A 16,663-nucleotide genomic window follows, 5' to 3' on the forward strand; every position below is an offset into this window, starting at 1 on the left:
AACAGCCTTAGCAATATGTGGACATGGGAAGTTAGCAGTCAGCATAGTTTCCTTATTCTCATTTCTGAAAAGTTTATTTGTCTTCGATGGAACAAATTTGCATTTGATTAAAACAAAAAATTGACGAGAAAGGATAAGATGAAATTTCTTTCTTTCTTTTTTTTTTTTGACAATACGTGGATTCTAATCTCAAGATTAAAGCATATTTATGTTACACAAATAGCTGATAGGAAAGCATCATCAACATCAAGTATAGAAAATATAATAAATAAACCAAAATATTAGTAAAATTGAAAATGGAAATACTGCTTTTGACTAAACAGATATTAATTATGTAATATCCATTAGTCAGCATAAACTCTGGGATATATATATATATCTTGAAGTATTTAGTAGAAAAATTATGCATTAATTACTTTTTATTGATAACTTTTTATACCCTTGAGTGTTCATACTAGCTTAAGCATACTGTGATAATTTTATGGGACAACTTTACAATATTTGGGTGGACGATAGAACTCTTAAGATATTAAATTTTAGGTTAGTGACTATTCTTGGTTAATTTTTTTTTTTTTTTTAAAAAATTCATTTTATTTTTTTGACCACTAGACTAATCCATAATGATCATTGTGTATTAATTAGACAAAATCAATATAGAAATAATATTTAAAAACTACATATATGATTAATTAACTAGACCATCAATTACATGTTTACTTGAAAGAAAATTAAAATGAGGTAATAGATGTGAGGTTTTTTTCTTGTACAATGTGGACATTAGGATTTTTTTTTTCCTTTTTTTGAGAAATCATTAGGAGAGAAATTTAAGGGAAGATAAATTGATAAAAAAAAGTAGACACCTTGTAACTATAGTATTAGTTTTTCGTCGACACGTCGATATTTCCACGTTTCCATGGGTTCATTATTAACGTGAAGGATGAATCAATATTTCTATTATACCGTAGAAGAGTTTATGAAATATTGAAAAATAAGCAACAATATATCACTAATGTAAATATAATATAAAAAAGACACGTTAATTTATTTAGAAAATTATAAAATATTAATTAATTAATTTAAATTAATTTATTTTATTATTTTTATACTTTTTCAGAACTATCAATCGCTTCGATATTTGTTTGATATTTTCATCGATATTTCAATAGAAGTAAGATATGAATATTTCTATCAACGTTAATATTTTAAACCTTACTTCTAAAATTGGAGAAGGCTAAATTTAAAAATATATTTAAAATTAGACATTTGTGAAATATGCAACAAGAAAGAAGCTATATACCCAATTTATTTATGTATTAAAATGGCGCCCATTTATTACTCATCCATTTATTTAAATTTCAATCCCTCTCTCTTCCCGGCGTCTACTAGTAGGGTTTCTCCTTCGCCAGAAGGGCAAAAAGAGGGAAAAGAAAAAAGAAAAAAAATATTTTTTAAAAAAAAAGTAAGAAGAAAAAAGAATGGAAAAAAGGGTTTGTCGAGTCGAGTGAAAAAAAAAAAGGAAGAGAATGTGAAATCCACTTCCGATTTCGCTAATCCGTTGTTTTTCATATTGGCTATCCCCTCCCTTCCGAGAATAGTAATTTCCGTCTTCTTCTATATTCTCGGTGATTTTTCAGTGTAATTGAGGGAGTTGGTGCCTCCTCTAGATTCTGTTTCAAAAGCTTTGTTTTGCACAGAGAAGCCATGAATTTGGGGGATCCATCAATGGCATTACTGGCTGCAAGTGCTGGAGATACTGTCAAACTTTTTGATGTTTCTGTTCATTCCAACGATCTGGGCGATCCCTGCACTTTGAGCTACACTCCTTCCCCGGGTTTCCAAGTTAATTCAGTGAAATGGAATCATACCAGTGAGTCGCTTAGATTCTTTCTCCCTTCTGGAATCATCGAGTATTTTTCTAATTTCCAACATTTCTTGTATCCCCATTGCTTTTCTTGAGTTATGCATTTGGGTTTTAATAGAAATGGAAGTTTTGTTATGTTTTTGAGGACCTCAGTGAGTGGTGGACGGTTGTTTTTGTTATCGTCAAGCGTAAGTTTTGATATTTTACCATCGAGATTATGGTGGTTCTGTTCTCTCTCGATTCAATTGGGTTTTCATTTTTGCAGATTTGGTAGTGGCCAGTGCTGGAGATGATAAGAAGATCTCCTTGTGGCGTAAGAATGGTCAGAGCATGGGAACCATTCCAATTGCTGGTACTGATAGTGGAGATAACATAGAGGTCATTTGTTTTTTAATGCAGTAACGTCTTATTTCGTTTCTTTTTTATTTGGATATTAGGAGCTCAAGGAAATGTTGGGATGTTCTTTTGCATATTTACTGATGGTTGAGTAATTAATGCTGTACAAATTTATTTTATTTTCCAAGGATGTATGGTAAGTGATGTTTAATTGTTTACCTTTACATGGCTAAACTTTTCTACAGGAATCTATATTTTCTATAAGTTTCAGCAACAAGGTATCCAGGTACATGTGTACTGGAGGGAGTGGTCATGTTGTTAGAATATGGGATTTGCAAAGAAAACGATGTATAAAATGGTTAAGAGGACATACCAATACTATCACAGGAGCTATGTACAATTGCAAAGATGAGCACCTTGCTTCAATCAGTCTTAGTGGGGATCTTATACTTCACAATCTTGCATCAGGTGCTAGGGCTGCTGAACTTAAAGATCCCAATGAACAGGTTGTCGAAGTTTATTGCATCCTGGTTAATTTTAAAGATTTATAGAGTCAGATGATCTGATTTCCCAATTAATTGTCTTTGCTGATGGCTGTTAAGACCAGGTATTGAGGGTGCTTGACTATTCTCGTACTAGCAGACACCTTTTGGTGACTGCAGGTGATGATGGAACCGTACATCTCTGGGATACAACTGGACGCAACCCTAAGGTTTGGCTCTACTATCTTGTTGTACGAATATCAAGGCTTGTTACTTATCATTCAAAAATATAATAAATTGACTTGGAGGACATTTCATGTTTTAAGACATTTGAACTACCTTGGTTTCCGCTGTCAGTCTGCAATAATGTCGTATATTTTCCATTTGGATTATGATTTCTATTGCTATTGGTAAGGATTATTTTCAGGGAATCTTTAAAATGTACCTGACCAACTCCTGGATGGATCAGGGGGCCAAAAATGAAATTTCCGTTGCTTTGATTTTTTTTTCATGGGTGTGGTTAGACTGTTTGGCGACGTTTGTTAATGGATGACTTCTCAGAATTTTGAAATTTTCCTTTCAGTACTTGGAAGTATGAGTAACCTCTTAAATCGTTGTATTTGCCTTCTGGTACAAAATGAAATATTTTGTTTTAATGTTCCTCCAACCAATCAATGGCTCTAATTTAATTTGGCCTACCTTATTTTCTGGTGTTGACATTTTATGATATGAACTTTATGTTTCGTTCTGTTCTTTGGGCTTTATGTTTCACAATAGCCTTTATTTCATGAGTTATGTTGCAATAATGGAGTTGCATACTTCTGCATTTGTTTAGGTTTCTTGGCAGAAACAACATTCTGCACCAGCTGCTGGTATTGGCTTCTCACCATCTAATGATAAGGTCTCATACTTATTCATGATTGATCCTTGATATCTTGCTCAAGTATATTTTAAGAATTTTATGATTAGTGGGAGAAACAACTTCTTAGGGTGAGAGGTTTGTCCGTACGAGTAAAATCATTTAAATTATTTTTTCTGATTACAGACTTTGGCTAGCGTTGGGCTGGATAAGAAGTTGTACACTTACGACTCAGGATCAAGGAGACCATCTTCTTTCGTTGCTTATGAGGCACCCTTCTCATCAATGGCTTTCAGAGATGATGGTTTGATACTTGCTGCTGGAACAAGCAATGGACGTGTGGTTTTCTATGATGTCCGTGGGAAACCAGAGCCTTACATTGTTCTTCGTGCTTATACTAGTTCAGAGGTATTTCCCCCAGTGTCTTACAGAATCCTTGTCTGCTCTCTAAATTGGTTCCGGTTTGTTGAATACTTTTTTCTTTACTGTTATGTTACATTGCGCGCTGTAGGCTCATGAATCAACTTTGTTCATCAAATCTCATTTTATTTTTATTTTTATTTGTGCAATACATATGGTGTTAAGAGAAATTGGAAATAGCCATTGAAATTGTTTTCGTTTGGTCATGAGCTTATTAAGTGCAACCCCTCTGGCCCAATCTCATTTCTTTTGCTCATTATCACTATTGATTGTACGCCGTAATAATTGCATGCCAGCCTTACTAATTATTTGCAGTACAATCCAGGCAGTTACAAGTTTATCGTGGCAGAGGTTAAAACCTGTAATTGTAAATGAAGGCAATTGCACCGCTGAGGTTGCTCTTTTGGGAGGTGCCATTGAAGATTCAATTCTCATGCCTGACCCACTTCCATCTGTGACTACATCAACTGTTCCTCTGTCTACAACAATATCCAGTTCTCGGAATCCTGGCCGTTCAGGTCCGACTTTTGAAGCTTCACTGACCGAAACTTCCAGCACATTCTCAACTGCAGAGGAAACACCACTTCGCAGCCATTTGCGACCTGGGGGAAGCTTAGCCTTAGCCAGATTACATCCTCCTCGCTCCAGTTACAACTTCAAGGATGATATGGAGGTTTTTTCTCCTCTTGTGGATGTTCAGCCAATCACACCGTCACTGGATAAGCTGTGGGATGATCCAAATGGACCGAAGAAGGATAATCCATTTGACAAGAAGCCTCTATCTATGTTGTTTCCTTCGTCGAGTAGGAGGTTCTCTTCTATTGAGGATGGGGCAAGTGATCATCCAATATATCATTGGAAATCTTCATCTTCCAAACAGGTGATCTAATCTCTTAACTGTTTTTCATATCTAATAAAAGAAAGATCTATTTGTGCAAGATGCCTGGTACTGTGCATGTGCTATAACAAATTCCCATTGTGCATGGTCATACTCAGAACCCTAGCTCACCTTTCAACAATCTCTATTGGTTTTAGTTCCGAGATATGGAAGCTAGATATTCATAGTGCTGATTGTTGAGGTACAACCTTAGGTTCTACTATATTATTACGCACACAAGTGATAGAAATTATGTCATAGATTTCTTGATCACACATTCATCTCAATGGTGGTAGGCCAAATGTTCGAGACAAAATTAACAGAAGACCTACATGGTATAATAGATTCAAACTAATTGATAATAGTGTCTCAAGAAGCACCTTTAATTTGGGTAACATGTCCTTGTCCAACATGTATTGGCCACTTCGACACTTTTTAGCACGATAAACATGTGTTAAACATTAGTTGTATAAAGCGAATATGGTGACTTGTTAGCAAATATTGAGAAGTACACGTTTAATCTTCACATTTGAGGTTACTGATTTCAGGCTCTTTCGACTGAACTAGTAAATTCTGGCAAGAGCTTTCCTTTGGAATCACAGCTGCACAGCATGAGAAATGGTGATTTTAATCACACACTTGATTTTTTGGCAGGATGATTCCCGATCTTCTTCAGGACAGTTGGGCTCTACTCCTGCTCCAGCTCTAAATTCTAAGAATGAAGACTCATCCATTACTCCTCCGGAAGCTTGGGGTGGGGAGAAATTATCTGAAAAATTTGCCCAACTGAGGCAGCCAATGACTTTGCCATCACGTTTTGGGATGTTGGCTTCAAGTTCAAGTAGTCAGACATCAAGTTCAATGATTTCTGGATTACAAGATCCGTCCTCATCAGTTAGCCAAAGCAGCATCACTTCCTTGACTAATTTGAATTTCAGCTACCCAAATCTGCGCATAAAGGATGTTACCTCGCAGGATGTTTCATTGTCAATTCCTGAACACTTATCTAGTACTGCTTCATCTTTGTCTCTTGGTACTAGAGTAAACATTGGATTGAGCAACACAGATTCACCTAGGGCCACAGCTATGACCTTGCCTCGTAGATTTTCTACATATGCGGAGAGGTTAAGCACCACTTCATCTTTCAGTGATGGCCTTCCAATGGGCTCACCGAAAACAAAGAAAATGGGTTCTGAGACTAGGGAAGAGGTTTTGAATAACTTATCAAAGTTTGATACATTGTCTGTCACGGAAGCTGGGATTCCTCCATCAATGAATGTAAGAATACTCTTCCCAATTAAATGCTTTTTTTTATGATGCGTGACTTGGACTTCTGATTCTAGGCATTTTTAGTTTACTTCTTGCTTTGTTGTCTACATCCAGTGCTTTTTAATTCTGCACATTTTTATGGGGTTTCTTGCATGAATGCTGTCAACACGAAATGGAAAATGTTGGTCTCTGATCTTAGTATTTGTACCAGGGAGGATCGTTGCAACCACAAAAGGCATTGCAGTCAGATGCCCAGCAAGGCAATTCGTTTACACTTCAGCTTTTTCAACGCACTTTGGAAGAAACTCTGGACTCCTTTCAGAGATCAATACATGACGACATGAGGAACCTTCATTTAGAGATTCTGAGACAGTTTCATATGCAGGAGGTACTTAATTTCTGATGCCACAAACCAAAACAGGGTTTTGTCATTTACACTTCCTTTGCTTGAGTTTTGTCTCATTTGTACCACAACTTTACACAGATGGAAATGTCAAGTGTGATGAGTTCCATTTTGGAAAATCAAGCTGAGCTGATAAAAGAGGTCAAGTCTCTAAGGAAAGAAAACCAGCAGCTTCGAGATTTGCTTGGATCGTAGGAGTTCTAGTCGTTTATAATTGGGATTTGTCTTTCTTTCAGCGTGCACTTGGCCATTTTGTGTTGCTCCCTGCGCAGGTGGATGGTTTTCTTTCTTTCTTTTTTTTTTTTTTGAACGTGTACAGAAATATGATTATCAGTTCATCAAAGGAATATTGTATTTCTTGGTCTATATAACCCCTGAGTGTATTCATTTAGCAGAGATAGTAGATGCATCTCTGTGAGTTTTTTTTTTTTTTTTGGGTGCGGTTCAAGTTTCCTTTTTGTCATCCCCATCCACTCCACCACTGAAATATGAAAATTTACTAATTGGATGTGTGCAACAGATCTGAACATTCTCATTGAGTATAATCATAACATGAATATGTCATCTTGCTTCCAAGCTGAGTTGTAGGCTTCTTTTGATATCATTTTGTCGTCTAAGCAAACACTTACATTTACATTTTTGTGGGAAAAAAAAAAAAACTATATTACCTCTCTGGATAAGAAGAAATTAGTCTTTAGATTACATAAAGCGTACGGAGTCCCAGCAGGCAGTAGGTGGAAGTTCACATGTCAACCAGGAACTCCATCACCTTTGCTTCAGAATCTCAACTAATCACTCTTGTTCCAAAGGATTTTTTTGTTTAAATTCTCAATTACATCAGAATTTCATTTCGATGTGGCACTTTAGTTCTTTTGGGAGTTACCAAATCATTGTCATAGATTTACCAATATTTTTGTAGTATAACAAGTATAGGTGTTGAGATTTGAACTTTTAATTTCAAGAAAAGGAGAACATGCTAATTAATGTTGAACTATGCTTACACTGACAAAGACTTGTTCTCTAGCTAGCTCCTGATAAATTATTTGATATTCAAGATAGCTCAAGCTTAAAGGATGAATAAAGGAGATTCTTTGCACTTAATTTAAAATATATATAAAAAATATCAATCCAAACATAATTTAACGGACAATATATTTACTAGCATCTTAAAGATTTTAGTTGTTAATCTTTCACCTTCATTATTGTTGAACTCCAACAAGAAAAAGGTTCGTGTTGCTAAGTTGGTATTTTATTCGTCTGTTATACATTTTAATTGTTAGATATTTATTTTTGAGTAGGAGGCAATTTGTTATTAAAGATTTCTCCAACGGGTTAGAAAAAAAGTGGAAGTGCCCATGCTGTTTTAATTATTAATTACTATTTTAAATAAAATATCGAATAAAGTTCAACAACTTTTCAAGCACCTTATTTTTAAAGTATTTAATTCAATCGTCAAGTCGTCTGGGTGGTGTAGTTGGTTATCACGCTAGTCTCACACACTAGAGGTCCCCGGTTCGAACCCGGGCTCAGACATTTTTTCAGTCATTACTTTTGTATTTCAATTCTTAAGGGGTAAATTTGTCCTTCTCTCAAGGCCCATATGGGCCTTTTCCAGCCCATTTGTTTCAGCACGTGTGTAAAGGTTCTCAGACGTGCGCGCCTAATCGGTTGAGGCACGTGGGTTATGCATGATGGCCTCCACTGTGGAAACTCAGCTTCAATTCAACGTCGTCACTGTCCTCCGTGAGCTGTCCCTTCCATGCGAAGAGAACGATCAACATTAGGGCTCAAAGCCAAAGAATTCCATCTCAGTCAATCGCTCGTCGATTCCTACCTCCGATGAATTTCTGAGCCCATCGTATAGTTTCACTTTTCCTCTTCCTTTTCGGGGTTTCGCCCTTTTCTCCTTTTGGTGCTTGATTGTTTTCTTCATGGACGAAACCTACACAAATCTCCCTACTAGCCATTTGCTTGGCTCAGTCCCTGTACGCACTTTTCCAGACGCCTTTGCTTGCTTCTTTTATTTTATCTACTTCTTAAGTTTACCTCTGATTTCTGTGTCATTCTTCGCGATGATTGATCTGCTTCGTAATGTGATGGGTTTCGATTTCGTCATTACATTGTTTTGTGTGTGTTAAATTTGCTTTGTTTGGTGGCTTCTTTGTATATTATGCTGTTTTTGAGAATTAATCGTAAGTAAAAGGAAAACGGAGTACTATTCTTTTGAGGCCACCGAGATTTTTCTTTGCTTATTAGTTTGGAGTTAATTCAGGACATTATTGTTGATTTTGAGACTTTTTTTTTTTCCTTCTCTTCTCGATTTTTTTCTTTGGTGGCACGTATAAAAAGAACATCCATGAAGGATTGTTGAATACGAGAGCAGTATCTTTGCTATTTAACAGGGAAATAAGTTTGATGCTTCCGGTTGTGTCTTCTGAAGGATGCCTCTTGCAATATATTGGCAGTTGGCGTGTTTGTTTGTAGTTTTGCTGGGCTCGATTTCTTGAGAGCTTGAAATATAAAGAGCTGGCTAGTTTTTATTCCCTTCTGGGTTTAGAAGCTTAAAAATGCATTTTGGTGGGGAGGGAGATTCAATGTTACTATATCATTGAGGGGATCTGGTATTTTAGCATGTTTGCATTGAATTTCACCCCTAGGCCCTGATATACTTTATAACCAAGATAATACTTTAACAATAGAGTGTTTCGTGGTGTGTGAGAGGGACCCGGACGAGGTTTCATGTCTCTCTTTGGATTTTGCTTTGAAGACCTTTTGTAATTATGCCCTAGGCAAAGTTGGAAATCATCTCTTTAGTGGGTTTTTGTAGGTTTGGTTTTTGTATGCCTTGTATTCTTTTTTCTTTTTTTTTTTTTTTTTCTTTTCTCTCAATGAAAATTGTTTCTATTAAAAAAAACCAACGATAGTACCCTAATACAGTAATACAAGTTTTAACTGCTGTTTCTTTTGTTGGATTTTGCATATCTTATTATTTCTTGGTTGAGCCTTGAATCCTTGTGTGTTTAAATATTATCGTGTTCTGGTTAATTTAGTTTTTAAATTTATGGCCTTCTTTAACCCTCTCTTCGTTTTTCAAGCTTTGTCTGCATATATTTATATTATCCCTTTTTTTTTGTGGATCGATAGGCCATAATCAATGATGAGATTGAGAAAAGTGGCACAGACCATGAAAGTAAGAACAGATTCCAGTATCTTCCTCTTAGTAATCTTATTTCATTTTGTGTTCAATAATTAGTCGCACCTAAAAATTTATTCTACTTCACTATTTAATTTCACATGAACTCATTTCTAAGGAATGGCTTCTTAATTATATGCAGCACCAGAAGCAAGCATGCAGACATTCCCCCCAGCTAGTGGGGGGGAAAGACGGAGAGGTTACCAAACTCTTGAAAGTCCAAGTGGTATGTTGGTCCTGTGCTCCCTCTAGGTTATAGTCTATAGAACAGTCTGTTATGATAGTAGTGCAATTGGTGAAAATAATGATTAGGGATTATTCGTTTAATTTTCCTTTGCTTTTCTCAACTAGGGGTTTTTACTTTACATTTATAGATCTTTTAACAATTTAATATTAAATTTTTCCCGCGTACATGTGGTTTCTGTTTTTTCTTTTAATCTGATTACTTTATTCTTCTAGTTTTGGAAATACTAAAAGCAAAACATGTTATATGGGATGGAGATGTGTTTGTTTCAAGTTCAACTAATTAATCATTGCCTTTGTGTTTGAGATTTTCCTTTGTTGTAACTATCATGAGTTGGCCTGTGGCCAATAAGGGCAATAGGTATAATAAAGAATGTAAAGGGAATGAGTTCAGTCCAAGGTGGTCATCTGCGTAGGATTTAATATCCTACAAATTTTCTTAGTACCCAAATATTATAAGGTCATTTGGGTTGTCATGTGAGATAAGTCGAGGTGCGTGCAAGCTGGTACGAATACTCGTGGAAGTCAAAAGAAAAAAAGGATTTTCCTTTTTTAGTATCTTTTGACCATCAATGTTGAAAATGTTGTGTATCAGGACTACCAGATGTTTTGATATTTATTTAGTATTGTGGTACAAGGCACTTGAACCACCCAAGCGGTTTGTAGAATCCTTGGATATGGAAGATTGAAGACACCTTTCTAGTTTCAAACCCCTAGACAGAAAAAATAGCAGGTTTTTGGATATTAGAAAGTACAACCTGTTCCAGAAAATGGACTGCCACATCCTGAAGATCAGATTTGTGTCAAGCATGCATTTTTACATGTGCTTGATTCTTTTCTTATGGTTTGAACCATACAATTGACTCCATTCGCTTATGTGCAGATTCTCAGCAGCAACCATCAAATGACTGGAAGGGGGTGTTTAGTGTATCATCTTACACTCAATATTTCAATGTGGATACAGACATTGTCATGAATAGATTGATTAGTTCCTTGTATCCCATTGGTGGGGACTTTTCTAGCAAGATCGATGCAAACCCTGATCTGTGAGATTTTTGTTTTCTCTCTTAACCTTAATAATTTTACTCTCTGATGGCTATGGAATCATCTGTGAACTTTTCAATGCCTAAATCGTGTCTTTTTTCTTTTTTAAATTTATGTGCCTCCCTGCCTGATCATTCAAGCATTTATATGGATGTTGATGTTGATCTTGTTTTTGAAACTAAATGGATTATCAATCTCATTTTGTTGGATTTTGCCATGACTTAGATATGGGCTTGTGTGGATCACCACTACATTAGTATTTGTCCTTTCGGCACTTGGAAACTGTGCGACCTTTCTCATGCAAAAGCGCAGTGATCAGGGTGCTGCATGGAGTTTTGATGTCAGCTATATGAATGTGGCTGCTGGGTGTGTCTATGGTTATGCGATTGTGGTGCCCATGGCATTTTACTTTTCACTTCAATACTTGGGGTCAGATTCTAGCCTCATAAAATTTTGGTGCTTGTGGGGATACTCTCTGTTCATTTTTATTCTGGCATCTGTAAGCTTCTGGAATCTCTACTGCAGTTTTGTTCTCTTTTTTAATCCATTAGACATAATTCCATACATGATTTGCATAATTTGGCTTTTTTAATATGTTTACCATTTCCTTATTTTGGTACTTTAGTTTCTTTTTTATTTCATGTACTTTCATATATTTTGAATTTCTGGCTTTCTTAGCTCAGTGGATATTGCAATGAGCATATAGAATAAAGAATCGACTCCTAAAGAATACTGTTGCCCAGACAGGATGTTTTCAATTTTCATTTTCAGGAAGACTTGCATGAGTTTTATTCAGCAAAGAGCCATTTCGATGGGCAATATATATAACTGCATGATTTATTCATCTCTTTTTCTTTTCTAGTTTCTGTTGCTCATCCCGGTAGAATTTCTACGATGGTTCATTATACTCCTTTCTGGTGCCGCCTCAGCAAGTTTTGTTGCTTTGAACCTGAGGTCCTATATCAACGGAAATGATCTTTCGGTTCTGATAGTTGCTGCATTTTTCTTGCAAATGGCTTTGGCAATCTTCATCAAAGCGTGGTTCTTTCCTTGAGCAAGCTCACTCCGTCTTTTGCCGTCTTCGAACTATATCTTAGCTTTGTTTCTGAGTGCTGACCTCTTAACTAAAGAATGATTTCCTCTTGGTTGGTGTTGGAAGTTCTTGGTCCCTGTAAATTGTGTGATGAATCACTGAGGATCGACAGAAGAAAAACGTCGACAGTCGATAGTTTTTATGATTGGAAGTGATGATTTTATCACAACAACAATCACTAACATGCCTACGGTATTGTTTTGCAGAGCGCTCAGATGGCCTCCCATTGTTTGAGGAGAGTGAAATCTGTTTTTCCCTTTTGATTATAAATTTTCATAGTAGTATATTCCACTCAAAACATGGATGTCATTGTAAATAGTTGTTGAAGTATGTACTTTGAACATTGATGTGATGTGATTGAAAAAAACTTTAGCCTATCTTAATAATTAGGTGTATCTGGGCAACATCATCTCTATACATCTAACTCACATAAAAGAAAAAAGAATTAAAATATTTTAGAAAAGAAGTAGGAAGAATTTTTTATATGACAATTTATGATTGGAAAATTTGATGGGATGTACAAAAACAAGAATCGTTTGATAGCTAACCATTGAATAAGATTTTTGCTGTGGATTGGCCAGATTTCTGTTAACGAGCACCTGACAAAAAAAAAAAAAAAAAAAAGGAAAAAAAAATTCAGAAACCATTTGAAAATATTCTCAAAAACAGGGTCAAAATAAAATATGTTCAAATGGATCTAAAAGATTGTGGCCCTTTACAGAGAAGAGACTTAATTCTTTATTGTCTTTACAAGTCCCAGCGTCAGCAGCCTGGAACTGGGCCCCTTGCCTTTTCTTTGGAACGATCCATTGAATCTTTGCTCTTTCATTCTCATTCAACATATTAATTTAAGGCTAAATTATATATAAAAAAAAAAATAATAATAAATAAATAAATAAAGATGTAGGAGGGTAGTTGTAATTATACTACCAAGTTTTAATTGTAAAATTGAAGCTTGAAACTTCAAATAATTATACAAGTTGAATCCTAAAATGACAAATTTGGATTCTCAAAATTATAATATGGTTATAATTTTTACATAAGGTGGGGGGACTCGATTTCAATAATAAAATACTTGAAGGGCGGTTTCTGCAATTTGTCATTAATTTAAGAATCCTTTTGTGTTATTTATTGACTTTTAATTTTGGATTGTGAGCCTCCACCACTGTGAGTCGGCATATTCTGAGAAGCGTGGAATCCTATAGGGTCCGAGGCTTCTTGCCGCCGTTTCAAAATTGAATAACTAGTCGCCAAATGTTGTCCAGACTTCAATAAAAGTTAAATACTTCTTCCCCTTCCCAATATTCCACTTTGTTTTAATCGGTTCAGTTACAATTTGCATTGTGCTATTTCTCCCTTGGTGGTTAATTACGAGTTTCGGTAATAGTAATTTTCAATTTATTCATTCAGGCATTTTTTTCTATACGTTTGCACAATTTTCGAACAAATTTCTACCGCTTTGATATTATATACTTATCTCTATTGATTATTTCACATATTATTAATTTATAAATATCTATTTCACATCATTCTTAACATTTCTTTATATGACAAATAATAAATAGAAGTGGTATCCAATAACTTTTATATGGCAAGCAATAAATAGAGTTCAATAGTATTTATGTAGACTAATTTATAGTGGAAACTTAGAAGGTATAATATATCCAATAACTCTCATTCATTAACTTTTTCTCATGGTTTCCAAATTTTAGAGACTCTTCAGATGGATATACATTGTGCAAATGAAAGGCACAACTTAATTACATTTTTTTTCTCAAAAGGTTAGCTACAAGACTTCAATTAATTAAAAGTTTTAACCTAGTTTTCAAAGGTAATTTTAGGATATCAAATTACTAAACAAAAATTATATTTAAGATTAAAAAATAAATAAATAAGGACAATTATATAGAGAGAAACAAAAACTGTAAGAGAGAAAAAACAGAGAGCCAAAGAGAATTTTGAAAGAGAAATTTTTCGAAACATAGGAGAAATTCAGAAAAATATATCATTAAACTATAAGTGTTAAAAAATACAATTGTCTTTAGCTTTAGATAGAAACTATTAAAATTTTGTTCAAAAAATACTCATGACTTTGAAAAGTTTCAAGATATCCTTAGCTTTAAAAAAAGTTTAAAAATATTTACACCATTAGTATATGAACAAAAATCATTAATACTACATTGCAAAAGTAACTTGAATATTGAAAAAAAAAAGTTTGAAAATGCTCTACCGTTAATGCACTGATCAATTTGTTTGAAAATTTCTTAAGTTTGAAAATAATCGATTTTAAAACAAGTTATACATATATCTTCATTTTTTTTCATGTGGGTACTTCATTTTTCTCTTAATTTCCTTAAATTTTCAATTCTTAGCTTGCATCAATTTTCTCAAGAACTCCTTTGCAAAAAAAAAAAAAAAATCTCAAGAACCAAAATTTTAAGTGAAAACATAAAATCACACAAAATCTCACATAATTCTAAAATCAAAATCTCTCCTTAAAACATACCAAAACGGTAAATATTAAAAAAATGTATTTAGCTATTAACACATTAAACAACTAAGGTACAACTTTGTTAAATAAAATCTCTTGGTGCTTCCTTTTTTATATTTCTTCTTATTATAGTCTTTGTACTTTAAATGAAGTATGCAATTTTATTAATTTACTTATTTTAGATAAACAAATGTCAAATGTTCAACAAAGAGGGAGTAAGATAGGGTTGACAAAATTTACCACAGGGACCTGCCCCAATCGAGACTGGGAATCCCCAGTTTGATTGGGGATGGGATCAAATCAGGATGGGAAGGTGTCCCCGCCCCGTCCCTAACCCTGACCCCATCTTGATTAGGTTTTTAAATATTTTTCTATATATATAATTAGATTTTTAAATATTTTCTCTATATATATTAGGTATTTAACAACTTTTTACATTTAGTTTAGTTTTTAATTTAGCCCNTAAATATTTTCTCTATATATATTAGGTATTTAACTTTTTACATTTAGTTTGGTTTTTCGCTTAGCCCAATCTAAGCCCAACTAAAGTGTCCAAGCCCAAACCAAAGATAATTGAATGGTCCCTGGACCCGTTTCGGATGGGATAAAATCCCCATTGCCAACCCTAGGGTAAGAGGGTGTTGAAGAAATTACGAGAGAAAAACAAATGAAAAATAGAGAAGTAAGACGCTATTAATGGTTCAAAGATATTTTTTGTTAAATTTATATATTATCGAATAAATCAGGATAATTTAGAGGACATAATCAACCTTCCACAAAGTGAAGAGATAAACATCAATAAACTAATAAAGGAAAATACATAAGTGAAAAATATAAAAAATAAATAATAATGGAATAAACCCTATTTTCCTTTTAATACCCTTCCTCAAATTCAATGTGCTAGATTGGCGAACAACTCGAGTTTGCAATGACAAATTAAACTAACCGAACCAATCTAAGAGGGTTGAATCAAAGCAGTCTGCCTGGACGAACCAAGTGAACCAATTAATTAAACCAAGATTTTTAAAAAAATTATAAGGGGCACTGGGTCCTTAAATCACGCAACATATGTGATTCACACGAACAAGAGTAGTGTATAAACAGATGACGATGTGACACGAACGAAGAAGGGTAGAGCAGTTGGGAGGCGGCGCATCTGGGAGCAACCCGACGTGGATGCAAACGGATGAATTTGAGCTGGATAGTGGCAGGCGCAAACGAACGGCAACAGTACAGACTTGTTAGTGGATAATGGAATAACAAAGCTATAGAGGTTGTGTGACAAGCAGAAATAAAGCTAGACTGTGGATCGAAGATTAATCTATGCGTTTGCGAACAACATACTTTTAGGAAGAAGACAAAACTAAACCCTTTGGTAACGGACGATGGGTCTACCTCCGTCGAACGATCGACAGAGATAGAGAACGAATTTGACTGTAACGACTAGATTTCAATGAGACCAAAACCCTAAGGCTCTAATAGTATATTAGAGAATAAATCATGCTACTTAGAGTACATAATCAACCATATATAAGGTGAATAAATAGACATCAATAAACCAATAAAGAAAATACATAAATGGAAAATACCAACAAAGAAATAATAATGGAAAATAAAATAAATATGAATAAACTTTGATTTTTTTAACATTTTTGACACAACATTTAAGGGTTTTCACCAAAAAATAACGGACATTTTTAACTCATTTTTGAAGTTTAAGGGTACTTTTTGAAAGTTTTGAAAGTTCAAAGGTATTTTTGATGCAAGAGTATAAAATTTAGGGATATGTTGTATAATTTAATAAAAAAATTTAAGAGTGAAGAAAAAAATTGAGTAAGAGGTGAAAGAAATTAGAGGGTAAAAAAAAACTCAAAAGAGAGTTAAAAACCATTGAAGTGAGAAAAAGTGAGAAAATTACATTAAAAAAATAAAATAAAATAAGAGGTAAAACTTATAGAAAATTAGGAGAGTGTAAAAATTATAGAGAAATGAAGACAAATGGAAAATAGAATTAAAAAGAAATATATAATTTTTCTAAAAATTATAGAACAAAATAAAGTGAAATATGAAAAGATTTTTTTAGTATTAAAAT

General features: G+C 34.3%; 2 protein-coding genes and 1 non-coding gene across 4 annotated transcripts; all 3 read left to right on the forward strand.

The window, feature by feature from the left end:
* The first annotated feature begins 1,388 nt into the window (after positions 1–1,388).
* LOC120076519 (protein NEDD1) lies at positions 1,389–7,083 on the forward strand. Of its 2 annotated transcripts, XM_039030370.1 has the most exons (10): positions 1,389–1,867; positions 2,127–2,239; positions 2,443–2,703; positions 2,805–2,909; positions 3,515–3,580; positions 3,725–3,946; positions 4,284–4,838; positions 5,490–6,113; positions 6,316–6,492; positions 6,589–7,083. In XM_039030370.1, the coding sequence occupies exons 1-10, from the start codon at positions 1,702–1,704 to the stop codon at positions 6,700–6,702; spliced, it is 2,403 nt and encodes an 800-aa protein (XP_038886298.1). In that variant the 5' UTR covers positions 1,389–1,701; the 3' UTR covers positions 6,703–7,083. The 2 variants fall into 2 exon arrangements, with proteins under 2 accessions (XP_038886298.1, XP_038886299.1); XM_039030371.1 differs by lacking the exon at positions 1,389–1,867 and having other exon boundaries at positions 2,131–2,213.
* Positions 7,084–7,966: 883 nt separating this feature from the next.
* Positions 7,967–8,040, forward strand: TRNAV-CAC. Its single transcript has one exon. It is a non-coding gene; the product is annotated as a tRNA-Val (tRNA).
* A 167-nt stretch (positions 8,041–8,207) lies between these two features.
* LOC120076741 (protein YIPF1 homolog) lies at positions 8,208–12,484 on the forward strand. Its single transcript, XM_039030642.1, has 6 exons — positions 8,208–8,492; positions 9,652–9,697; positions 9,843–9,926; positions 10,827–10,989; positions 11,213–11,486; positions 11,850–12,484. The coding sequence occupies exons 1-6, from the start codon at positions 8,439–8,441 to the stop codon at positions 12,039–12,041; spliced, it is 813 nt and encodes a 270-aa protein (XP_038886570.1). The 5' UTR covers positions 8,208–8,438; the 3' UTR covers positions 12,042–12,484.
* Positions 12,485–16,663: the final 4,179 nt, after the last annotated feature.

This window comes from Benincasa hispida, chromosome 4, assembly GCF_009727055.1.
Source record: "Benincasa hispida cultivar B227 chromosome 4, ASM972705v1, whole genome shotgun sequence".
Classification (NCBI taxonomy): Eukaryota; Viridiplantae; Streptophyta; class Magnoliopsida; order Cucurbitales; family Cucurbitaceae; genus Benincasa; species Benincasa hispida.

What these genes read in the sequence shown, in the direction of transcription:
- LOC120076519 (XM_039030370.1), top strand. Translation starts at nt 1,702, where the DNA reads ATGAATTTGGGGGATCCATCAATGGCATTACTGGCTGCAAGTGCTGGA. An exon ending in TTAAAGATCCCAATGAACAG is followed by an intron (nt 2,704 to 2,804) that starts GTTGTCGAAGTT and finishes TGTTAAGACCAG; the next exon opens with GTATTGAGGGTGCTTGACTA. An exon ending in GGATTCCTCCATCAATGAAT is followed by an intron (nt 6,114 to 6,315) that starts GTAAGAATACTC and finishes TATTTGTACCAG; the next exon opens with GGAGGATCGTTGCAACCACA.
- LOC120076741 (XM_039030642.1), top strand. Translation starts at nt 8,439, where the DNA reads ATGGACGAAACCTACACAAATCTCCCTACTAGCCATTTGCTTGGCTCA. An exon ending in AACTCTTGAAAGTCCAAGTG is followed by an intron (nt 9,927 to 10,826) that starts GTATGTTGGTCC and finishes GCTTATGTGCAG; the next exon opens with ATTCTCAGCAGCAACCATCA. An exon ending in TCATTTTTATTCTGGCATCT is followed by an intron (nt 11,487 to 11,849) that starts GTAAGCTTCTGG and finishes TTTCTTTTCTAG; the next exon opens with TTTCTGTTGCTCATCCCGGT.